A 27,337-nucleotide genomic window follows, 5' to 3' on the forward strand; every position below is an offset into this window, starting at 1 on the left:
AAAAATAGTGCAATTCACTAATATTAGTCACATGTTCTGATATGAATCAGAATGAGAATCTCACATTTGGATAGGACTTAGCCTCATACCTATTTGAATAACAAATTCTTTCCACAATATCTTAAAAAATTGAAGAATAAAACAATGGAAATTGTAATTATAAGTAGTGCAAAAATAATTGCATAGAAATTTTACAGTATTCTGTATTTTACTGATCTAGGATTGTTCAGCAAGGGTAATAGAAAAAAAGTGGTCATTTTTCATTGGAAAAGTAATCTTTTAATCTTTTTTCCTCCTATGGAGTTCTCCAGCATCAGTTAAACTAAAATGAGAGCTGTGACTTAACTGGAAGTTCATTGTTCAATGGAAGGTCATCCACTTAAAGCCAGCTTGTGATTTTTACCAGTGAATGTGCCCTTCTGGGCATAGAACTCAGTAATCTGAAAACATCATAGAGAACTCACACTCTCAGTGGCAAGAGAAACTGGGGGAAAGTACTCCTGCTTTAGTCCATCTTCACTTACTACAACCCAACTGCCCTACTTCAGTTTTTGTTATGGAGAATGTTACAAAAAAGAAGACTCTGACCAAGATATTCAAGAGGTAAATTGTCCTCCCAGGAGAATGAGAATCTTGTTCACTTTCTTTGATCCAGGAGGATACTCTCATTATCTAAACTACATTAATATACTAGAACTTAGTCAAGATACTGAAAAGTCACCAGAGAAAAAAGAACTTGCTATTAAGTGCCAAAGGCTACAAATCCATTTAAAGAATATATCTTAAAGGTACATGTGTAGCCTTTACCTCCTGAGTAGCTATAATTTTCAATGAACACCCCTTCTCCCCGACCCCAAAAAAGTTCTGAGCACTTCTGTCCTTTGCATTGTCAAATTGTTCAGCATTGAAAACAGACTGTTAAAGGAAATAACACGGAAGGGGTCGCGTCACTGTCTGTTTTGTTTTTACACACACTTTTGTTCATTGGACTTTTGAATCCTGACTAATAGCTAAAACATCCAGTTTGTGATGTCTTCTCCCAGTTCAAGTGTTAGCTTCTTGAAAGCAAGAGTTATCTTGCTTTTTTATTTGTATCTCTAGCAAACTATATAGTATTTGTTATACAGGAAAGAAATGATTTTTATTCAATCTTTAGATATCTACACAAATTAGGGAAAGTGGACGTATAATTTATTACTATTAAAGAATGGCCTACTGGCCAAATCAGAAAATGAGTTCTGTGACAATAAAATTTAAAAGGTTTTTTTTTTTTTTTTCCCCCAATAGTTACTTTTGGGTAATCTTAATTGTTCATTTCCTGCCACAATATCCTGGAAAATCAGTGTTTTCTAGGCTTTTAAACAGTGAGACATCCTATTTGTGGATTGCTTTCACCAATAAATAATTTTCAAAGCATTTGGCTCAGTAATTTGTCTTCTGTTTTGGCCATCCTGGAACTTATTCATCTGTTCTTGACATAAAGACTTCCAGGAAATGCAAACAGAAACATGAAAATGGAGATTATCTATAAAAAAAATATACTTTGCATCTATCTGACTTTCATTCACTCACCTTATATATTCATTTATAAAGGCTAAGAAATAGCATCAAGTATGAACATCCTGAAAGGTCTTTGGAAGGTAATTTTTTTCAAGTGTTCTTTAAGTTAGTTAAAGAGAGAGAAAAGAAAGAGAGAAAAAGAGAATGGAGAATGAGTGAGAAATAGAGGAGGGCAGATACACAGAGAATCTGCAGCATAGATAATCAAACCCTTTATTGTCTAAGTTACATTAGGCTGCAACACTGTAAAAAATCCTGTTAAATAGCAAGGAAAGGTAGATTCTGGTAGAGGTAGTAGGAAGTCTGTAACAGTCAGAAGATGGTTTACAGAAGTATATCATGCTAAAATTGCAGTTTTTTAAAATGCTGATCATTTGCTAAATAAATATGGAACACAAATCATTTTAAATACTATGGTCAAACTCAGAGAAATGAATTAATGAAGCGATACAACAACATTGATAATTTTTTTTAAATGGAAAAGTATAAACCAGAGTTTCATTCCTGAAAACAGCCTGTCTTTGAGGTTGGCATTCTTGGAGGGTTCCTCAACCCCCACACATTTGTTTAATTAAGTGAAAATCTGATTTCTGCACCAAACACAGCATATAATTATTTAAACTGATTTCCCCCTACTGTTGTTCTCTATGTAACTAAATTCTGATTGTAAACTTTGTTGATTAGTACCCTGGTAATGGAAGTGACAGCATTTTCCTCTTCTTTCTGTCAGACACTCTAAAAAGGAAGATTCACCCAGAAGCTTTAATTTCCAAATATTAATTAGGATTTTCCATATCACTTTTGAAAAATCACAAATGTACACTACACTTTTGTGTCACTTTGGGTACAGAATAATTTTTTTAATAGCTAAAAACATAGAGAAGCAAACAGGGCTAAGCAGCTAGCTTTGATGCATTCCTGAATTGTCACCATTTACTTTAAGTCAAGGAAACAGGACCCAGAAAGGCAAAAATTATCGCTAGTGTGAACCCCAAAGGATGATCAAACATAAAGCAACAGAACAGGTGAACAGTGGAATGTGTCTATGCAACTTCACTCAAAATAATTTTACAAAACAGTCAATTACAGTCACTTCTAAGTATTTGCACAGACATTCCTAATTATACCAGTACTACAGAGAATTCTGGTACACATCTGGTGTAGGGATATGAGGGAAAATAAGTAAAAAAAAAAAAAAATACACTAGCAAGTTACATTGCATTGTTGCAAGCATTGCAAAGTAAGATGAACTGTCAAGTAATCCAAAACCAATAACAAGTAGAATCCAGAACCAAACCTTGTCTAATAAAAATAATAATTATAATTATAATAATTATAAAAACTCAACAAATCATTAGAACAGAAAAACCACACCTTAGGGTTTTTGTTGCTGTTGTTTTTTTTTTTTTTTTTAAACAAATCTTTGTATCAGAAGCCCATTTACTACAAAAAAACTGCACTAGTCCATTACTGTATTAAGTAAACTTGCTCTCACCAGTATTAAAGGTTAGGATAATTTCTGTACATGTAAAATTATTGCTTTTTTTGAAAAATATATTTAGCATGCTAGTTTTAATCCATTTCCTGCCTTTACAAAATGTCACAATTTAAAAAAAACCTAGTAAAGCTTTTGCAAAAAATTTCACAGAACATTTTCTTTCAAGGCAGCAGTAACTTTTGATAATGCATAAAATCATATGTGCAAAAATCTGAAACTCTCAGAAATATTACCATCACACATAGTGTCACAGCAATAAGGAAAGAAAATATTTATATCTGTGGAATACATTTTTTTAATTGCTTACACTGCATGGTTTAAGATCCTTTGTTATGTGCCTTAATCCCCACCGCGAAAACTTGCATTTGAAAGAGTTACTGAGGAAGAGGTATATAAAGCATTTTCCCCCCTAACACTACCAGTGACCACCAAGTACAATACATGACATATTATAAAGAACATTATTAACCTGCCACCATGAAAAAGGTAAGTCATCTTTTTTTTGAAAGGGGGGGATGTCACTAGGCCCAGGAAGAAAGGGAGTAACTGACTTGCTGGGGGGAAAAAAAAAACAAAAAGACAGAAGCATACAGAGCAATCTAGATTTCCTACATTTGCTCAGAGACTCTTCTGCTATTATTAAAAACATGTACACATTAGGAGCATTCAGTGGCTGTTAAAACGTGCAGTCTTCTTTTGTGAGCAGTTTGCCAAATGTAGCCCTGTTACAAAAAGGTCCTGAGAGTAAAATACAGAAGCCTGCTTTTCTTAGTGTTCAACTAGCTTTCTTGTCCAAAGCAGAGTATAAGCATATCCATAGAAGTGTTTCCATTTCCATATTCATGTAGAACTCTTGGTGAACGAAAAGTCTAGAACAATCACATGGGAAATGCAAGTGGCCCCCAGATTTTAATGAAATAGAACCATTGGAGAAATATGGTCTTCTCCCCATCAGTCCCTGTTCGATCAAGCATGGTTTTTCACAGCACCAAATACCACTTCCTTCTGATCTTTTATGGACTATTTTCAGTTTGCTTTTCCACTATAACAAGGAGTGGTTAAGTATTAACACTTCATCATCCCTCAAATCCACCACTATTTGTTCCAATGCAGTTAAATAGGAGTCCTCAGGAGCATCAGGGAGAGTCTTGTTACAGTGCTTAACTTCATGACGTTCTCCAAAATGCGCAGTTTTGTTCTGCTTGGTTTTCCAGTGTCTCAAACTCATCTTGAATGATGTAGGTACCTTGTGTTGTCACAGCGCTTGCTAGTCCCACTGTTAATTATAAAGGAAATATGGAACCATGGAACCGATTAGCATGTGTACACAAGGTATATGTATAACATATACATACATACATTTATATATATATATTAGGTATGTAAGATCTTCATTTATTTTTAAATGGTTATGAATATTGAGGCATCTCCCTTGAGTTTCCACTTTAGCACAGCGGCACCAAGGATTTGAGGGTCTGTAGGGAAGTCATCCAGGCAGGGCTAATCTAGGTCACTGTTTGGAGGCTGCTGTAACCATCAGTCAGGGTACTGTTAACTCCTGGTTAAATGGTTCTCGGTGCACACACTGGCTATGTGTGTTTAGGTTCCCTTTCTGAGAGGCACTGTATGGGCAATGTCTGAATTAGAATGGTCTCTCCCCTGGGTGAGAAAAAAGAAAAGAAAACATTAAAAAAAATTGTAATTTTTTGTATTTTTCAATTCATATTGTATTTTTTCTTTAATCTAGATCATCTACATGCAACAAAATGGTCAAGCAAGCAACACCTCCCCCCAACTTAAGCTGCTTTTTATTTTAAATCAGCGTGACCCAAAATGAATTTAACCAACTATATTACAATTATTTTAATCATTTCCATGGGAAGGCAAAAAAAAAAATCAAGTTCCTATAAACTCTTCCATATATATATGAATAGAAAAATAACAGTATCTGGATGTTTTGAGGAAGAAAAATTAAAAAAAAAAAAAAGACTGGGGGAGGGAATTAAATGATGAATCTTAATAGCAAAATTTTGTAGTACAAAGAATATCTGCAACTGAATGATAGTTCCCAAAAAGGTTGACTTTAAGGCCATAAAAACAAAAAGAAAAGTACAGCTCTCATAAAGGTCTGTCAAAACCTGAGAAGGTTTTTACCAATTTCCATAAATAATTACCATGTTGGAAAAAATAGAAGGGACATTCTAAAGTCAAGTGAACTGCAAGATAAAAATGTGAATAAATGTGAGCCTGAAGCTCCTGGAGAATGCTTTAAAATGTTAAAATGACATTTGGAACATCACTGTTTGAACAATGAGGTTTAGAATTCTGATGACTAAAACAACATGGCATGGTTAATCTTACATAAAAGTGTTAACCTTAAGCTAAAATTCTGATGAACTGAAACAGACCATTTAAAACGAACACACCATAACAATGACAACAACAAAATACAGTGCCCATGTAAAATTCTAAATAGTTTCAAGCTGCGCCTACAGCAGTCCCAGAAATCAGGCAAAGAAATCCAGCTCTGGATGACATAATGAATTAAGTGTCTCTTTTCTGCTAATAGATTTAGAAAAGTTCTAATTAATGCTGGCCCCAGATTCATGACATCTACCAGTCAAAGTGTGGTAGAAGTCACAGAAATTTGCAACAAAATTAGAGGGAGGGAGCCAGGGGGGATATGGTAGCATATAATGTGGTATCTTGAAATGTAGGAAACAGTAACTGAATGAGGGATGGGATAAAACTTCCTTAGTTGGACGTTGAATTTCTTGCAATAAACTGAGAAGGATGTTTTACATTTTTGCCCAACTACATCATGCCTTAGAGAGAAGAACCCAGCAGTTCCAAGAGGAGGTATTCATCATTAACAAGGCTTATTCTGAACAAGCTAAGGATACACCAGGGAACAAGGAAAATTTCCATTGAGTTTCTAAATAAAAAGGAGATGGGGAAACACTTTTGCTGTAAGTTCATCTATGTAGTAACTGCCAATGTCAAATTAGATCTCTGATTTGGAGGAGTTTATCCAGAGCAAATATTCTCCCTAAATGTTCTGAAAAATAAAAGGAGATATGCTACCCACTACCAAAAAAAACAGAAAATGGCATAAACTTTACAAAGAACACAAGAGATAGAAATAAAGAGGTGATTCATATAAAGAGAAGAAACTTTTCATAAGAATTACAAAATTCCTAGAATCCAATTTTATTGTTGCTGTTCAGTTGTTTTTCAATTGTATAAACTTTTGGTGACCCCATTTGGGATTTTCTTGGCAAAGATACTAAAATGGTTTGTCATTTCCTTCTCCAGATTATTTTACAAATGAGGAAACTAAGGCAAACAGGGTTAAATGACTTGTCCAATAGTTATACATCTAGTAAGTAACTGAGGCTGGATTTGAACTCGGGGGGGGGGGGGGGGGCTGAGTGTTCTTAACTCCAGGTCTAGCACTTTATCCCTTGTGTCACCTAGCTGCAGAACCCAACTCATCCTTGATAGCAATATCTACAGAAACTTAATTACAATTTAATGTGAAATAGGATTTTCAATTCCTGTCTTATTTTAAAAAAAAAACATTTTAAACAGCTAGTTCATGAGAACTACCATTTTATTATTCAACATGGTCATGATTTCCTAATCATTTCCTAATTTCCTAAACAATATTTCCTAAAACAATAAAAAAAAAAAGTTACAGTTGAGAAATAAGGCAGAGAGAAAATGTAACAAGACCCCCCCCCAAAAAAATCACATATTTGATGAAGTAGATAAATTGTGAAAAACTGCTATTTCATTTTTTTAATAAACATCAGATCTATCTCTAAAAATTTTGTCTTCCCAACTGTAGGTATATGGATCTCATAGTGGAAGGAATATTGCCTTCTTTAAATTATGTCAATATTTCCAGGAATTGATATTGATTCGCCTAGTACTTTATGTGATGCATTTTTTCTTCATTTCTTTGATAAAGCTAGGAGATGTGTATGTAACTTAGGGGTGTATAGATATGTACATAAAAAATTCTAGCTCACTCTAGATATGAATCTCCCTTTGTTTAAAATAATCACAGAAAAGTCTTAATAGTTCGAAAACTTCCACTTGAACTAAAACAATTGGCTTTTATTAGGCAGACATGTAATAGTGAAGTAAATTTTTGACAATGCTTTCATTTTAAAAATATTATATAATTAGGGCAGCTAGGTGGCATAACAGATTGAGCATCATCCCTGGAGATATGAAGATCTGAGTTCAAATCCAATCTCAGACATTTGACACTAACCCTGACTCATTCTCATTTTCTCTCTCTCTCTTTCTCTTTCTCTCTCTCTCTCTCTCTCTCTCTCACACACACACACACACACACACACACACACACATAATGTAATGTAATTTAAATAGTCAATATGCATGCAAAGGTTTACTGCTATATCAATAGGGAAAATATAGAACAAGAGCTGAATTTATGTAGAAAGTCCAAAAATAAAGCAGAATATATATGGCACTCATCAAATGCCATCTATCTCATAGCTACAAAATATTTAAATTTTTATTTATTTGTTCATTATCAATCACTCTGAATAATGGAATTCTTGTTCTCAGCAAAACTACTTAAAAACAAGATAACATTTTTACAATAATGAGAAATGAATTACTAATCATAGATTTTTGTTAAAAATCAGAATAAATCAGAATACTTCATTACATGTTAGCAAAATCTCACTCCTTGTTCTTTTAAAACAGGTTTTTTTAAGTTAAAACTTTTTTGTTGTTGTTCAATGATTTAACTAATAACTAAATGTAAATGCAAATGGGACCAAAGTTATCAAGATACTATCACTCAAACAACTTTAAAAAACTAACTATTCAATTTTCACTACATATTCCCCAATTATTTATAACAAACACCAAAGATTTTATTTTTAAAATGTTCAGGGAGTTTACACTTCCTGGAAAGATATAAAAGTACCACTACTCATGGAAATCACTAAGAAGGGCAATAAGTGCCAATATCCCTTTAAAAATATTTTGCTGATTAAAAGAAATGCATAAAAGTGAGGTGTCAAGAAAAGAGGTAATAAGGCACTGTGAAAGGTGAAAAGAACTTTAAAACTAAGTCAGAGGATGTGTTTTACTTCCTTTAATGCCACTGGCTTGCAATGTGACCTACATCCTCTCTAGAACTTCTTTAGGTCCTTACCTTTAAAAAACAGCTACATAATTTAAGCACTTTAATAAAGTGAGAAAATAATGAAGAGAAAAAGCAAGGGATAGGGGAACTGGATTCAAATCCCAATTTTATCACAATACCAAAGTCCCTTAATTTCTCTGGCCATTAGTTTCCTGATCCATAAAATGAAAAGACTTCAATGAGATAACATTTAAGATACCTTCAAATTCTAAATCTATGATCCCAGGTCCTTTCTAATTCAAAATTTCTGCATTTTAATTCTTCATAATTTCGACATGAGGTTAATCTATTAGGAATTCTGTTTTGAGCAAACTCTTCATTTTGATCTTAAACTTTTAAACCCTTTTGTTGTCTCTTCTATCGTGATTATCAAGGTGGTGTAGTCATTTCACTCATGTCCAATTCAAAAATCTACAAAAATGAACTGTTGTTGAATCACTTCAGATTTTTCATTATCCCATTTGGGGTTTTCTTGGCAAAGATACTGGAGCAGTTGCTATTTCCTTCTCCAGTTCATTTTACAGAGGAGTAAATTGAGGCAAGGAGGTTTATGTGACTTGCCCAAGGTCATACAACTAGTAAGTATCTGAGGTAGGATTTGACCTCAGAAAAAAATGAGTTTTCCTAACTGTAAGCCCAGCACTCTACCCACTGCACTACCCAGTTACCCACAAGGTTAAAATATATATTCATAAATAAAGGATTATTCCACTTTAATCAAACAAGTGTATCCATAATGTCAATACATAATTTTAAAATATGTAAAGGGACTCTAACAAATAATATATGTGCATAAAAATATTGTCAAAATCTAGCATGCTAATGGAGACATAAATTCCATTTTTCTCCATTTCCTCTCAGATAGCTTTAGCAAGAATGGCAAAAACATTCAGAAAAACTATTCAGCTATTATATTCCAAATATGTATAAATATATACTCATAAATGCAACCATTCTGTATTTTATCTTTTCATCTGTGATTTTAAATATATATGTATGTATATATATATACATATATGTATTTAAATATGTATATTAAATATGTATAAATATACATATAATTCCATAAGAGCCCCTATGAGACAAAGGGCTTAATGTGCTAATGACTGACAAACATTTATCAACCACATGATAAATCTGGAATACACACATATATATGTGTACAGAAAGACCAGGGACTTAGATAATTTACAATGAATATGGAATACAGTTGCTTTTAATTTGAATCTCCAGTGCTTCTAAGCATATGACCTAGAATATAGTAAACGCTTAATAATGCCTGTTGATTAATACAAATATTACTTTAACAAAGTAATTTGGTACATAGTAGCATATGTTAGGAGATGAAGTAAGGTGCATAGGAAGGAAGTATATTTGATAGAAAAAGTCAAAAGGAACAGAAGCTCATTCCAGCTCCAAAATTTTGTAGCCTTGAATTTCACATTCCTTAGCTATAAATGAGGACAATAATACTTGCACTATCTACTTAATAGATTATTTTAGGGAAATGCTTGGGAAATCTTACAGGATTATATAAAGCACTGTGACTAATATAAATAAGAAATGATTATTGTGAGCATAAACAAAGAATTAGGATACTCAAGAAGTTAAATATGGCAGATGAGTTTCTGCACAAATATAAACAGATGTTTATTGTATATGATGCTATTGCTGATATATACATTTGTGTGTACATGTGTATGTATGCATGTCTCTGTGTGTATGTGTATGTCTGTGTGTATACCAAGCTTTTTAGCCATTAAGACTTCATTGGAAATTTGTCTGGTCTGAATATCAATATTAGTACAGAATGAAAATTATTAAAAGAACAATATGTCAAGAAAAATGAGCCAGACATAAATAACTACAAAACTAGAAAAACTGCAAAATATACTTCTATGCATGAAAAAAAAAGGAATTCTCAATTTTGATGATACTAAAAATCAGATAATAACTCTAAAATTTAGTTTATCCTTTCATGATGGCTATACTTTGACTATCTCTGGGGAGAATAAATTACAAACCCCTGGTCATGGAGATATTTAAGGGAAAAGCCAGAGAAATTTACACCAAACTGGGTCTGGATACTGGATAAAATGTAACTGTACTAAGGAATCATGACTTTTCATGTTAAATCAACAATAGCTCTAATTAGCCTATATGTGATTAAAGGTAAAGACTACCATCAGAGGGGATGGCTATGACTAAGAAAGGAAAATAACCATGTCTTCTTGATGGCAGAGCTTTGAGAGTCAGGATGTGAGCTACAACATCTGAAATCTGGATAACCACTGTCATTAGACTGAAAAATTACACAGCTCCCTCTGTCCCCCTGGGGCCTGTTGAATTGAGAGATAATATAAATCTGTTATGTCGGTGACTAGCAGAAACTAAGACTATAGTACTGCACCACAGTAAATTTGTTAGGGAAAACATTTGTAACAACTACCTAATAATAGGATATTAGTTTACAGTGACAAGGACAAAAATTTAAGTATAGTTTGTCTCTGTGATTTTCAAGAAAGAATCATTGATTGCTAGGAAATCCCTAACATAAATATTCAGTATTTTAAAAACAATTTTAACATAAAATCTTAATTCCAAGATTTCTTTCTTTCTTTCTTTTTTTTTTTAAATCTCATAATTCTACCCATGGCTGGTAACATGAAGACAGAAGCATTCAAAGGTGCTTAGATAAAAAGAATTACTTTTTTTTTTTTTGGGGGGGGGAGAGATATGAGAGGAAAAACTTTTTATATTTACCAAAGTATATATTACCTGCACTGAGTTATTCATAACACTGCTTAGTGTTTCACTCCAACAACTGATTTCATCATGGAGCCATATCTTTGGAGAATTTTAATGGATCACTGGTGTAAGCAGGAATACTTTGGAATGATTCCAATTGTAATTTCAATGTGTAATTCTCCAATTAGGGCATGACCTTGCAGTTGCTACATTTCATAGAAACATTTCAATGACTATTCCATGGTACAGGAGTTCCATTTAGTCAGAAAGGTCAATATTACCTAATGCAAGTAAATTCTACACAAGTTGGATGCTCACTGAAACATTTCTATATCTAGTTCATTTAGTTCATCCTCATCAAACTATTGTCTTTATCCCACTAAGCTTTAAGAATGGCAAAAAGTCCATTTATTAAAATCTGCAATATCATAGCAGGTCCTATTGCCTCAGCATTTCAGCAACGGATATTTCTATACAATAGAACTTCCTAAAAATAGTTAAAGTCAAAGAACTGCACTTTGAAAAAGAGGTCCTGACTGGGTTCTGGCTTTAACTTTATGTGACTATGGCTTAAGTCATTAGACTTCCATAGGCCTGTCTATTCACCTATAAACATGAAGTGAGACTGGGGAATGTACTTTGGACTTCGGTTTTTCATATTCTTTTACAAGTCTTTTCTAGCTCTTAAAAAATCTCTGAATGTATGAGTAGAACAGATTGGCTGATGGCCCAGCACATCAGCATAATCCAACTTCATATCTGAATACAGACTTATTCTTGAAGACAAAGTTTCCAAGGATTCCTTAGTAGAAACCCTTTCTTGAGTGACAAAGAAAGCAGTATGTTGATATATCTTCTCAGGCAGCTGGTTAGCAGCTTAGTTTAACACATATAGAATGCTTTATGTGAATGAATAAGACAATTGATTAAAAAAAGTAATCAACAATGGGGGAAAGAATGAGAGAAAGTAATTCATGCCCTCAAGTCATATATGAGAGATGACCTATGAGGTTGCTCATTATACAGAGAAATTAATGTTTAAGACAGTGACAATACCAATCACCAATACTAAAATGCTTCTCTGCCTCTTTCTGTCACAAATAAATTGTTCAAAATATGGCCTATTATAAAATCTGTGGTTTATGCAGTTATGAATATCTATACTAGATATACATTTATGTACTGCATAACTATTTTATATCAATAACATGATATTAAACTGTATAACGAAAAATAAGGAATTATGAATGTTAAACATGAGACAGTACTAGATCTGACACTACAGAGTCAAACTAAAGGCCAAGAGTACAGTTGCAAAGTGTTATGAAAGAAGATAAATTGTTTATATAAAGTATTTTGAATTTTAAAGGAAGCTTTATCCAAAAAAAAATTCTTTTTATAAAATCTTACTCTGAAAATGCCTAATATTTTAAAATTCTTATACAATGCCTCTCTTACCTCACCTCCACTATATAGTTAATAATATTTCACCACATATGTCAAGGCTAAAGCTACTTTTAGTGTACAGTAAAACTACCTTCAATGTGCATGTGCAAAAGAATATTTACATTCTCAAATCAGGACAATGCAAATTTGTTTATACACTTAGACTTAAACAGGGCGTTAGTGATGAATACAGAGTACATCTTTTCCCAATGACCACATTAAAAACACACACACACACACACACACACACACACACACACCCATTTAATTGTAAGACATACTTGTTTGGGGGCATCTGTAGAGGTGGTGTGAACTTCAGTCTCTCGGAGTCCATTAGATTCAAATACCACTGTGGGAACAAGGGCTTTCATTAACAGATGAACATTCAAGCTTTGTTACATTATTTGAAACCATTACAAATTAGCCACCCTCACTCATTCATAGATAGATAGTCATATAGATAGATAGATAGATAAATAAGGCACCAGCTCCTAGCCTGTAGCTGGAAAATACCAATTTACGGTAACACTTACTGTAAGAGAGGCTGATAATGGCAGCCTAGGGCCACTGCCCTTTTTAATTCAGACTTCTCTGCTGAAGAAAGCAATCACTGACAGCATTAATTATCAGTGTATGTGTAAAGGGTCCCTCTTCTTGCATTACTTACCATTTGGCCTCTGTCATTTTGCATCAGCCTGGCTTATGTATGCATCATTCACACTTCTGATAAGAACCTGCTAGTCTACCCATACTGTCTCAAGCTCACGTGGTGCGTACCTGACACAGAGCAGTTTAAGCACCACTATGATTAAAAAAAAAAAAAAAAAAACCAAAACTGTGGGATTTCATAGCACGAAATTGACCAGACTGAAGGGGATCAGGTTTCCTGTAACATTGTTCTCGTCAAAATCAATGAGGAGATAAAACAAAGCCTTATGTTAAGACTTAAAGGAGGCACTTTGATTTCAATTTGTGCTGGTGGCAATAGAATTCATTAGCATATTCATTTCTGAGTAGCCTACTCTCTAATTAAAATGGAACATTTGCAAACAGGCTTATCTCAAATTAAGCCACAAGGCACTAGGAAGAGAGTGGGTGGGGGGAAGCAGGTGAGGAGCAGAAAGAACAAGTTTAACAGTCATATTAATGCAGGAGAAACAACCTTGATGTAGGGTAAAAAATTCATACATATATTTGCAGGTATGTGTGTGTACATGTATATATCGCATATATGTGTGTATATCTATATTTGTAGATATACACACAAAATATAGATATACACACATATATTCAATAAGTAAGGGAGCCAGTTAGAACAGAATTGTGCCATGGGTGAGATCACTTTTGTTTCAGTTGCATGAACAAAACGACTGGTGAGGGGGAAAATGATACCTGCATGAGATTGCCTATGGGTCCCTAAATGATTGGGCTGGGGAAAGCTTTCCTCTCCTAGGCAGCCTTGTGTCCACGGCATGGTGGTGGAGATGATGGCCGAGGTGGCAGTAAGGAAAAGGAAAAGGGAGGGGAGAGAGGAATGGGTGGAGGAAAACATTATGCCAGAAGAAAACATCATTAGTATGTCTAATGTGTCATTATGTGAGGCTACCTTCAGGCCCTGGATGACAACTGTCAGCCTTCATCTAGGCACTGGCTGACAGACCAGGCACACACAGGACTGCAAGAATGCATAAATTACATTGAATTAAAAAACGTTCCCCATGATGTGCCCGCACCAGGACTGGCATGTCAGGTGTGTGCTTTTCAGAGCAGCTGGATCCACTTCTCAGCCATCACCCAGCTTTGTCAAGCAGTACATCAGGCAAATCAAAGTGACTCCAGCGTGGCAGAGACAAGTCACATGGATAATAGGAAGTGAGTAGAACCAGAGCCTGACTGTCCCCCCTGGGCTGCAATACCTGGGAGACAAATGCAGAGTGAGTGCAGCCATCACAAACTGATCAAACCTTTAGCCCTTGCTTACCTGTCTGCCTGGACTGCTCTGACCTCAGACCTCTGAGGCGCAGACGAAAGACATCTGTGAATGAAAGTGTCATTCCAGACATTTGGAGCTAGTAGCAGCCCAAGCAGTCTCCTACCCACTTTGGTAAACATGTTTTCTAGGCCATTAGCATTCGTGGAAAGATACTCGAACCTCTTCTTTCTCTCCAAAGGTCAGTTTACAATATCTGACTTAAAGGACTGGTCTTTGTCTTTTTTCTGCTGATCAAAAAAGACACATCTGACTTTTATGGGAGATTGGGTTCAGGCTTTTAGTGGTTTCTCTTGTTTGCTGGCATATCTTTTTCTATTTAGGTAAGAAGTTCTCCTCTGAAGTAAAACAAAAAGTCTAGTGTTTTTTATAGGATATTGCCTTCAGAGAAATTTCTTAGCATTTGCCTTTTTCTGCAATGCTACAACAGCTGATAGAAAAGGACAAGATGCTAATTGGAAAAGTTATGCTTCTACTCTTAAACAATAACTTTAGGAATCAAATTTAACTTTAGGACTCATATAACCTTCTATATTTTCTAGCCTAAGTCTTTTTATTTCTGTGAAAAACAGGAAACAGAAAGAAATGAATTTCTATCTTATTGGTCAACAGTTAATTTAAAAGGCTAATGCTGTCATTTTATCCCTCTTTTTCTAATTTAGATATGCTTCCTCCAAGTATTGCTAAGACACAATGTATAAAAAGTTGTATCTTATTCTTAATGTTTTTAAAAAGTTTCAAATTTTCATCATTTGGTTAAGAAATAAAATTTAAACAATGTTATTTGGCAATGTGATGTATCAGAAAGAACACTAAATGTAAAAACACAATTAAAGATGAATGAAATTTATCATGGTCCTTAGAATTTAGTTCTCTGAACATAAGGATCATATTTATTATGTAATAACATTCATCATATGAAATTATTATATGATAACATGATATCATATGGTAATAATTATATTTTAATATTTATTTGCATAGAATAAATTATTACAGATATATTTACTAACATAATACTTATTTTTATTCTATGGATCTTATGGCTAGAAACTCTATTAATCTACTTAGTCTTTAAGGAAAACATTTTATCCCTGTTCTATTTGGTCTAAATCAATCCCAGTGATTGAAAATCTTGTGTATCTTTTCTCCTAGTCATTGCCATATAATGTCTAATTAACCTCAAATAGAAACAACTTCTAAAAATAATTTTTCTTAATGTTTAGATGACAAAGAATATGGAACACTTCATCTAATCTCAGTGGATGAATACATTCCAAGAGAATGTTTATGATCACTGTTATAAAACCAAGACTAGCATACAAAGCTTTTTAAATACACACTAGGACAAAGGCATTCTAACCATTCTTTTCCTTCCCTTGAAGATCTATCTACTTAGATGCTTCACAGCTTGAAGATGATCCAGAATTTTTAAAGTGCAAACTTTGGCAAGTCCTACCAAGCCAAAAAAATCTTCAGTATATCAAGCAATCAGAGTAGAAGAGCACCCACAGCAATAACACAGATATTTCAAATACTGATGTAAAAATGCTTCATTTGATCAAATCAGATTAGTTATAGAAAGAGTTGTGCAAACTTTAAAGTATGACATAAAGGCAAAGTATTAGTAGGTTTTTTTGTTTTTGTTTTTGTTTACTAGGTCTTTACAAATATACAAAAAAGTTCTACATAATCTACTGGCATTCATTTCTTCTTTCTTTTATTCACATACATATTACAATGCTGACTTGCCTTTGGTAATATTTTTTAAACAATGATATTCTTTTTTTTTCCTTTAAAAAAAGGGGGAGGGAGGCACTAGGAGACTTTTCAGCTGTCATCTTGCCCTTTTTAGTCAAGGCTGCTCCAAAATTCTGAGTTTATCAAAAAAAGGTTATAAACTTGTTTTGCATTGAAGACTACCTGGTGAGCAAAAAGCTCACACAGTGACCCGGAAATTTTAATTATGTGAGAAAATTATTATTTAAAAGTAAAAGGTAAAATATTATGTACACATTATGAAGTATAAAATTAAGAATCACTAAGCAATAATGCACAAAGTAGCATTTTAAACCTCTTGTACTCGATATTTTTACATCTGAAAGACACACTGCTTGAATATTTACTTATATGCTTTAAACAGCAAAAATAAATAAATAAATAAATAAATCTCTAAACCTTTTGAAAAAGGCAGGGAAAATGTATAGGGAAAATGTTCCAAACTACATTATATGTCAAGTATTATGATCAAAAATCATCCATCTTCCTTTAATATTCACTAAAAATAATAACTTACAATAACTCATCTTTGTATGGCATTTTAAGGTTTACCAAATGTTTTCCTCACTACTGTAGCTTTTTAAATTAAAAAGAATATCTTCCAAAGTTAAATAAATAAATCCTATGTAGTGGCATCACGAGCCCAATAATAATGAATTATACAATTCTTTCATGCCAATAGTGTAAAATTAATTTTTTTCAAAAAAGAAATTAAATCAATTTAAATGTAAAGCATCAAATAACTTGCTCTATTGATGTGACTTCCCATATGTGGAATATCCTCTATAGAGAGAGACTATGGTCAGTTTATACCTCTATTTTTATATGTGACATGTATATGACTTATATAGTAAAAGTATTGCTTCAGCTGATGCAGATTCTATCTATATCCTCCATGACATAATACATGGATTCTGAGAGTATTGTTGTGGTCAACAAATCTATCAACCTGATGGTGAAGTTCACCAAACTCATCAAAGCTACTCCTCATATAAAATATATATTAATCACAACCCCAGACATGAAATCTTTCTAGTCTGATAGGACCTGACAAAGCTTGCATTCAATTATCATACCCTTTAAGAAATTAATGTCAACTTCAGTCCACAATGAAATTTCTATTTATTGTAAAAAGCAATCACTTAGTTTTAGTTTTAGTTTAGTTTAGTTTAGTTTTTTTTTTTTTTTTATCTAAACTGCATTCATAGGATTTGGTACTATAAGAAAACTTAGAACCCACATGATCTAATATTTTACAAATAAAGAAACCGAGATCCTTCATCACAAGGGTAGTAAAAACACATTTAAAAAAAAGTTCTTTTGTGAGTGGGTATATACACAAAAATCATATTATTACATTACTGGTCAGGTTTTTTAAATTCAATTTAACAAAACCAATTTTTAAATGTTACTAAAACTGTGTATGGAAAATTTAAGGATTTTAAGAAAAGCACCAAGTTATTGTCCAGCCTTAACACATGACATACCAGTTTTGGATTGAATTAGTAACACCTGTGTTTTAAGGAAAGGGAATGATAAAAAAAAAAAAATCTATTGGGTTTAGGGGAATATAATTTTTTTTTAAACTAAATTGGGTGGTATAATGGAAAGAGCATAAAATGAGGCAAAGGGCTTGGGATCAAATCTTAGTCCTGTCATTTCACAGCCTGATTCAAACCTATCTTTAGAACCTTATGCATCATTCTATTTACCTTCACACTCGATAATCTAGTCAAACAGTCCTTCTTGCAACTCCTGATAAATGACACCATGTCCCATGTCCATAGTCTGTCCCATGCATATGTTCCTTATCTAGTTTCCTTCAAAACTCAGTTTTCTTTGAGACCAGGAACTGCCTTTTACCTTTCTTTGTTTTCCCAGCACTTAGCACAGGGCTCACCACACAGCAGATGTTTAATAAATGTTTACTGACTGATCCTCATGAGGCCTATAAATGTCAATATCTATATGACCAATGGCTAGTCACTTCACTGAGTCTCAGTTTCCTCTCTAAGAAATGAGGCAGTTGGAAGAAATGATCTGTAAGCTTTTTCCAACTCTAAATCTATGATTGTATGATTCCATGAACAGATAATGAAATACAATTCTCTCCTCTTATAGAACCGGGGGTGTTATGGACACTGTTACATATCTGTATGTATGATATGTAACATGTTTGTTACATATCACTTGGTTCTGCTTCATTACTTTTCTTTGTTACAAGAGACACTATTATGAGCAGGATGGTATGTTAGAAAATTGCTATATTGTCAGAAACAAAAGGCATCAAATAAAACTTTAAAATAAATCTGTCATGGTTCCTCACTGCTGAAAAATAAATTAAAATCTAGGAGGAAAAGTGGCTGGTCCAGTAACTATTATTTCACAATTCATATTCATCCCTTTCCACAATTGCACACATCATTCTGTGGCCTAAGACATCATTTTAATTCTAGAAAACTTAAAAAGATCTCTTAATTATGAGAAACAGTAACAGAAACACTACATTATTCAACAACATGACAATAACACAAGAACAGACTTTACAAGACAAGACTTTACTGCCAAATACCTTCTCATTTATAAGACAGAGCAATCCCAAAATGTAAATGCAGTCTATATACTTTAATGCAAATAAATACTTTTACTTCTTTATTCTTACACATGCTCTTTTTAATTTCAACCAAAATAGCTAAAAAATAACAATGAAAAGAAGTTCTTACTAATATCCAACCTGTATCCCTTGTTATACAACCTAAGAGTCCTATATAAGACTAAGGGATAAATAAATGACTTCTTTAGTTCAGGGAGCTCCCAAGTAAGGAAATTCTCTCTGCTATGCAGGTCAGCACCCTCTCTGCAAGTTGCATCATTAAGAGAGTTGCCTAGAGAATTGAACATTTCAATGACTTGCCCAGTCACATAGACATTATTTAATAACAGGTAGGATTTGGGTTTGAGGACATTTCTCTATGCCCTATCATGCTGTTTCTCAAAGGTTCTTCATACATGACTCTAAACCAATGTCACCATTAAGTTTTATATTCTATTCTTTAACAATCAGGACTTTGCTTATCACTATTTCCCAAAACCAGGAATTAATTTCCTTCCCTTGAGAAGAAGGGCTCTATTTTCAGAAAACAAATATTCAATGATCTATCATCTACATTACTAAAAGAGTTCATTCACTAACCCATTCACTCTTTTGAAGAAATATTTATTTTGCATTCACTTTGTATTTTATATGTGGCCTTGTTTTTATTCACATCAAGGTTAATATCACCAAGAATAAAATAATAAATCCTTAGAGCAGTGGTTTCAAGTGTAGTCCAAAAGTCTCTGGGGCTCCCCTGAGACCCTCTCTAGGATTACATGAGGTCAAAGCTATTTTCATAGTAATACTAAGACATTTTCATTTCTAATATGATAAAAATCTATAAACAACAATAGATATAGTCCCCATAAGCAACAGTTCTGGAGGGAGTAGATTTGAAACAATTTTTAAGAATGAAAAGGAGTCTTGAGAAGTTATACAACCACTGCCTTAGAGAAAAATTTCAAAGATGGAGCTTTTGTTTTCTTTCTTTTTTTTTTTAAATAAAAAATCCTTAGTGTTCAGGAACGTAACTACAGTTTGTGTTCCAAAAGATCCCTTAAAAAACCAGAAACAACATATTTTATAAGCTCTGCATAGCATGTGGAAAGTTGTAAGCAGGTTTCTTATTAAATGCTAAAAAAAAAAAAAAAACTGAAAAGGATCTGACAATCTGTTTTTAAAACACTTTTTTTTTCAAGTTTATTATTTCCAGGAATTTTAAATGGAATACTCATATGATGTAAAACCCTGTTTACTTGTTTCTGAACATAGAGTGTATATATATTTTAAAATAATACACATATAAAAATAAAACTTAAAATAGTAATTCAAAATGATAATTCTTGTCTTTTGAGAAATGAGGACAATGGATAGTCAAGGATTCTTTGTCTAGGATGACAAAGGAAGTAAATCACAGTCAAGTCTGCCTATTCTTGGCACATTTCTGCACAGAGGAAATTTAAATGGGTTCCCAAATTCACATCATACAGGAGCCTAGAGAGACCTTATTTTTCCCTGAAGCAGGAAACTTTATGATGTGTACTAACACCAGCATATCGCTAGGGTATTAGTGTTACAGGGGAACTGAAACATCTGTGTAACTCTACCTTCACTCAAAGTAGTGGGTGAGGGAATATAATATAAATGCTCTGCAATGAAACAGATACATCTGACCTGCATTTGAAAAGTCACGCAGCAGGTGGGAGCAGCATCCATGACCCTCCAAGAGGGAAAAAGTACTCAAACTGTCTCAGAAAAGACATTGCTTCTAAGGGGTCTAGTTACCTAAATGACTAAGAAGTCACAGAGAGGAAAGAAAAGTACCAGAACTCTTACCTCTGTGTTCTAAGGCAGGGCCATTAGCACCCCAGCTCTGGTAGAGCGTAGCAAGGTCCTTTGGAATGTATGTCTTGAAAATGTTTAGAATGTCCAGCCGTTTGTCATGGCCCTCAGGTGCTGGCTCTTGTTTGAGGGAGTGTAAGACTGAGGGAGCTCCCGTCACAGTGGCCTGAGCTTGCATCACTGGGCTTCCCCTGGATCCCACACCGCAGTTGGCCAGTGTCCTCAGCTCCTGGGCAGCCTTGTTGTGGGGTTCCCGGGGAGACAAGGAGGGACCTTCAGGTTTCAAATAATGCTCGGGTTTACAGAGAGGTTGATACTGAGGCTGAAGGTTGAATTTGGCCTTCATGGAGTCAGACGTACAGTGTTTATTCGGAGTGGTAAAGCTGGCGGCCACTGGAGAAATCAAGTACTTCTCTGCTGGCTTACTGTTAGGGAGCTGCGGGGTGGCCCTTGATATGACTGTCTGGGTAGGCGTTACACTTCGGCTATAGCTGCCTGCATGCACCAGTTTGGAGTTGGTTTCATACTTAGGTTTCAGCTGCGGTGAGAGCTGCGAAGCTGAACTGTATTGCTCTTGGGCGTGGGTCATTTTGGTTTGCCGATACCCATCAGGACCTGACGCCCATGGCTCAGAGTTGCCACTCAAAGGGCTGTCTTTATTCTTAGGCATACTAGCTGGTTTCACTGCAACTCCCAGAGGGGAGCTGCTTTTGGATGCTGACAACCCAGTGGGGCCCTGGGTGCGGGTGAATCGGGCAATGGGCAAGGGCTGGCAGTCTTTCCCCCCAAGAACAGGCGGAGGTCCGGTGCGTCCACTTCTGGCGAGAAACACCACGGTATTCTTTATACCTTTATAACCGTTTTGCTGAATCCACTGAGGAGCCATAGAGTTGCAGCTCACTTTGTGCCAGATTCTTTTGTGCATCCACAAAACTTCTGGGTAGTAAGTCTTGTGGTTACAGTAAGGGCATGGGTGGACAATCAAAGCAGCCTGTAAGGATGAAGCAATATCCTTATTCCTGGAATCATCTCTTGTGGATTTCTCACTTAAATCTAATGGAATCAGGTCTGGTGTCATCATAACCTTTTTTCCTCCCCCAGGATAGTCCTTGTTGTGCAAATCATACAGCTTTTCTTTAGGATGACTAGCTTGGTTTTCTAATGAGACCTGAAGATCTACCGCCATTTCTGAGTATGTTTGATCCATACCTGAAACAAAATCCACATTGTTGCCAGACCCTGGAATCTCTTGCTTACGGTGAAACCCTGGCATTTTTAAGTCAAGTGAACATCTGTGTTGTTCGGCATTTTTAGAAGCTTCTTGGATGTTATTTTCAAGTATTGGAACAGAAATGGCAACTCCTAATTTTGATTCACTGGCCTTATTTTCTGACATGTTACCATTTCCAAATTGACGATTGTGATCTCCATGAGGCAGCACTGTAGGTACCTCTTCAGAAAAGTTGCAATTGTACGGCTTTCCTCCTAGAGAACCCAAAGTAAAATAAAAGGTTACCACCTCTCATTAAGGCATGGAGGTAATATTAAAGGAAATGTACTAACTTTACAGAAATGGTAATGTACTAGGTACCATAAAAATACCCTGAAGTTAATTGATTTGAGCATACTTTATTTTCAAGAAAATAGCAACAGTATCCTGGAACTCAGTTGACTTTGAATAAGTCTCCCTGGCTTATGGATAATCTATAGAGAAGAACAATATAATGATCACTATTTTGCTTATTAGTACACAAAATATAATAAGAAAATTAAGTGGTCATATAGCTAGTTGATATTTTAATGAAAAGCAAGTGTGCATGTTTCTATTATAAGTGCCTATTTCCAAGCCATAAAATTTGACTCCAAGCAAGCGTTAAGTGTCTTTCCAGATACTGGTTTTTATACAGTTTGCAATTCTTTTGTTTGTATTCTCTTTTTAGAGTCCAGCTTAATAAAACATTAAAAAATACTTTATTACTGCTGATGGCCTTACAAAATATGTTTAATTAAAATCTGTGATGAGCAATTTAAAAAAATTCAAAGAGGTAATTTTCTGTCAGTCATTGATAATTATTCAAAGGAGATGAACAATCTTTGAATGAGGAGGATAATTGTTAGTAAATACTTAAAATTCTTAATAATCAAGGAGAAATAAATTAAAATAATTTGGGGAACCTGCCTCACAACACTCAAATTGACAAAAGTAATTAAAGCAATCAAACAATGCTAGTGGGATTATAGAGAAATAGATAAACTTCTTTGTTGATGGGAAAATATTTTTTGAAATAGAATATGGCAGTACACAGTAAAAGTTCCCAAAATAAGCATACCTATTGACCTAATAATTTTACTGGTAGAGACAGGCCCTAAAAGTATTATCAAAAGCAAAGCAAAAGTTGGTTGTTCAAACCATTTCATTTTTAAAAGCTGGAAAAAAAATGAAATGTCCAATAATAGGGAATGCTTAAATAAACTCTACTGAATTAATGACATGGAATACTATAATGTAATTAAGAATGTCAAGTATGAATAAGACAAAAATATGGAAAGACCTTTATAAAATACTTCAAAGGGGAAAAAAAGAACCAGTAAAATAGAGATAATACTAACTAAACTATATAAGAGAAATAGAAATGAAAATACCAAAAAAATACAACAAAAAATAATCCTTAAAAACTCAAGAGTTTTAAAAACTCACTTTTATTTGTTTATTTTATTTGTTGGAATTAATTTAATGCAAAAAATTACTAACAAGTCAAATTAAATGTAATTTTTTGTAATCAAAGGACCAAAAGTTACTAATGGGACCTCATATAGAATGTAGCTCATAAAAATAAAAGTAATATTGTTACAGGGAGACTATACCTATCTGAGTGCAATATACTCAATTATTCCTCTCTTTGTACTCAGCTATTATATTACTAGCTGTTCCACATCTTATTCGGCCCCTTATAAGTACCTTTCTAGAAGTCATCCATTTGTGGTACCTCATAACCCTTCCTTTTGAATTTCTCCAATTCTTCAAGGCCCATCAAGTTCCATCTCTCCATGAAACCTTTGATACCCTCATCAAAAAATCAACTCTCCTTTCTATTTCTTAATATCATTTTGTCTAGACCTTCTACTTTGTCTTTATTGAATTCTACTCTGTGTCATTTTTATCTATATTCATGTCTCAATGATCCTCTCCCATTATAATTTAAGTTTCCTGTTGAGTAGGGGCTATGTTGTACCTTACCTTCATACTCACAAAACTTAGCCAAGTACCATATAGGGTTTTGTTTTTATGTGTATTGAGTTTTGTTTTTTGTTTTTTTTTGGGGGGGGGATGGGACTTGTTGATACATTAGTATGTAGAACTCTTAAGGAAAAAAATGTTTTTATTCATATAAATCTGCAACTTGTCTATAATTTATAAACTTAGGGTATTGGGGAATATAAGGGTTAAGTGGCTTGTCTAAAACCAGACAAACCAATAGAGGATATGAAAGAGGCAGAATTTGAACCCAGGATTTCCTCACTCTAAGGCCATCTCTTTATCCATTATAGCCCCTATCATGTAGCTTATAAGAAAGTCTTAAAAGAGTTATAAGTAATTGGATGTAAAAAAATAAGGAGCTTGCCTTATTCACTATTACTTAACAGTGTTAAAAAAAATGTCAGAAATCATTGTTTTAAGTCTTTTTAGAATTCAGAGAAGTAGTTAAAAGAGTATAGAGATAAATGAATATCTCATATTCTTCAAGAAATAAATAATCACTGTCTGGGCGCTATGTGATCTTTTGATTTATTTATTCATCAGGAAAAAGTAATGCAGTAGGCATAGGAAAAAAATATTTCAAGTTGGAAATCTCAGTGATTTAGTCTTAACCGCCTCACCCCTTGCCTTTTATCTAATGTATAAAGAAACAAGTCCAGATAGTTTTAAGTTACTTACCCAAAGTCATTCAGGTAGTAAGAAGCAGAGAAAGAATTGTACTCAGGACTATAAATCCAGCTATGAATCATGTAAAAATGTGATCTCAGATAGAAGAGCTTGGTTGCTCATAGAAAATGGGAAGGAAGAGTCTGCCAGACAAAGAAGATAGATAGAAAAAACTGGGAAAAACATTAGGAAGGGAAAGGAAAGGGGGCAGATTTTATATAACTGTCAGCAGGAAAAAGAGAAAATCAATCAGTGAAAAGGAAGGAATTATTAAATATATGGCTATATTATATGATCCTAAGAAATGTCAAAGGGAGTCAGAGATATGGTGAATCTGGGACCACTATTTTCCCCATTATCTTGGGAGGGTTCAAAAACATCTTGTTTTCTCTCTTTGATAGCAATCAAAGATTTTGTGACCCCAGTCCATTGCTGATCTAGTGTCAGTGGATTTTCTAAAACATTTTTTTAAAAATTTAGCCATACTACATTTGGGGAGTTTAAATACTAAGTTTATTTACTACCCATCATATTAAGAGGTATTTAATTTTGTCTCAGGCTTAGCTCTTCCAAGGCTCCACTTCTGGTTTCATAACAGGATTCTGTAACTTAGTCTGTGTTTTCCCTATCCTTATGTGCTATGTGAGGATAACATGAAATCAAGAAGGCCATTATTAGTTTTGAAAGTCCTAGAGAAGCTTCAAGGACAATCCGCAGCTGAATTTATTAACTAGTATTAACTAACTGATGTTGGAAGAATATCTACAAATAAAAAACTCTCTTCTGGGAGACAGAGAACAAACAATAATATACCAGATTTTCCTCTGTAAGAAATTGTAGAAATGTTCCATTATAGAGGTTTGGACACTTTCTGGAAACAAAGCATTTTACCATGTAATTAGATTTAGCTAAAACGATACATAATGGAATGAATCATAACTGAGCTCAAGATTGGACTACATACTATCTAGTTCATCTAAATAGGTGGATAGCAAATTTATTAAACATTTATTATGAGTTAACACTATGCTAAACTCTGAGGACACAAAACACAAAAACAAGACTGTCCTTACAAACATAAAGAAGATCTGGAAAGTGGAGCTAGGAGAGTACTTGACCAGATTAAAAATTTATGATTTCTCTCAGGAGAAGCCTTGCTTTGTTTGTTTGTTTTATTTTAATTAGGCTTTGAGAGATTTCAACATACATGTATAATTGACAGTAGATTATAATTGCATGTATGTGTGTGTGTGTATATATATATATGTACACACATATATGACTATCAATTAATTCAAAATGTTCTCTGACTTCTTTTGGAGCCAGAGACAAAACCAATGAATCTCTTCAAGTTGGTTAAAAATCGATTCTAAGATGATCTTCATCACAGCAGTAAAGCTTACTTCATAGAATGCATTTACTATGGAGCTGAAGGGAGCAGACTGACAAATGTTTGGTTTCAATTAGTATGTAGTTAATGAGCCACTGTTAAGCAAAATTAAAGGGCTATGTCCATATATAAAATGTTATCAATCCAAAGCAATACACAAATTGATGGGGATGGGATGGATGATGGTAAATTATTACACTCACGTGAGCTCAAAAACTAACATTTAACTAAAGCCAAACAGAGTTGTAAAGTACATTTTCCCCTGGGATTATCCTAAAACAGTGAAGGGTAGCCATATGTTTGGGGTTGGATTCTCACTACTATAAAAGTGTATTTAACCTCGCCTTCAATTCGGGGGGAAAATGTCTCAAGTCTTTGTTTAATTCAAAGTAATTAGGTTAAAAATAACCCCTACATTTGCAGTCTCAAGGGATTGAACGCTCATTCTGTTAAGGTCATTTTGAAATTCCCAAAGGGGTTAAAGTCTGAGAAGAAAAAAAAAAAAAAAAACCTTGTTTTTTCCTGTATTATAAGGAATAAGAATTTATGAAAACACATGCCCCAAACTATTGGTAGAATTTATAATTTAAAACAAAGAGACTGAGAGCAATGATGTAACATGACACCACACATCTGTGATATTTTCAAAGAACATCTGTCAAAGCCCAAAACATTTGTGCTCCCAAACTGGACTCTAAAGCTTCACAATCTAAATTCAAGTGGTTGTACCTTTGGCCAACATTAAATAACAAACTAAAGGAAAAAAAATAATACTCTAAATCAAAAAAGAACACATTGAAAAATGTCTCCAAAGAATGGGTTAACTTTATACTGGAAACCGATTATCATTTCTTGCAACTGGTAGATTTAAAAGGTTGATGATATGGATACCACTGGAAGAGGTGAAAAAGGGAGAAAGGAATTAATTTAGTAAAATGAACTGCTGTCAGAAAAAAAATTAATTCCCCCCTCCTATAATAGCCCTTTGTAAATTTAAGATATCTATATAATTTATTTTTGTTATTCTTATTGTATTCATAATAATTAGCCTTGAAAAAAAAATGTTGCTGGGGGTACTTGAGATAATGTGGTTTGACTCATACAAATAAAAATAAGGATTTTACAGAGGGAAAAAAAATCAGTCTTATCAGAATTAGTTATATTTTTTGTCTGGAATACCAGTTGTGACTTGGAGTCAGTGACACACAATGTGACTGTGATAATTTAGGAATTTTTTTTTTGTCTTCATTGAACCCTAAAAAGCATATTCAAGTTTAACTGAAAATTAGTGAAGAGATAAAACACTTGAATGGAGATACAGATATACAAACATGTATGTGTGTATAAACAAACATATATAGCTTTAAATGCT

At 33.9% G+C, this 27,337-nt stretch overlaps 1 protein-coding gene across 2 annotated transcripts in view; it reads right to left on the bottom strand.

Moving 5' to 3' along the window:
* Window positions 1-1,759: 1,759 nt before the first annotated feature.
* Window positions 1,760-27,337, bottom strand: part of ZNF516 (zinc finger protein 516) — a 143,921-nt gene continuing 118,343 nt past the window's right edge. For both annotated transcript variants that reach the window (XM_051970544.1, XM_051970543.1), the window contains exons 3-5: window positions 20,645-22,135; window positions 12,725-12,792; window positions 1,760-4,717 (exon numbers count right to left, since the gene is read on the bottom strand). In XM_051970544.1, coding sequence (XP_051826504.1) covers window positions 4,658-4,717; window positions 12,725-12,792; window positions 20,645-22,135 — 1,619 coding nt within the window. In that variant the 3' untranslated portion in view covers window positions 1,760-4,657. The remainder of the gene's footprint in view (window positions 4,718-12,724; window positions 12,793-20,644; window positions 22,136-27,337) is intronic.

Source organism: Antechinus flavipes, chromosome 1 (genome assembly GCF_016432865.1).
Source record: "Antechinus flavipes isolate AdamAnt ecotype Samford, QLD, Australia chromosome 1, AdamAnt_v2, whole genome shotgun sequence".
Taxonomy (NCBI): Eukaryota; Metazoa; Chordata; class Mammalia; order Dasyuromorphia; family Dasyuridae; genus Antechinus; species Antechinus flavipes.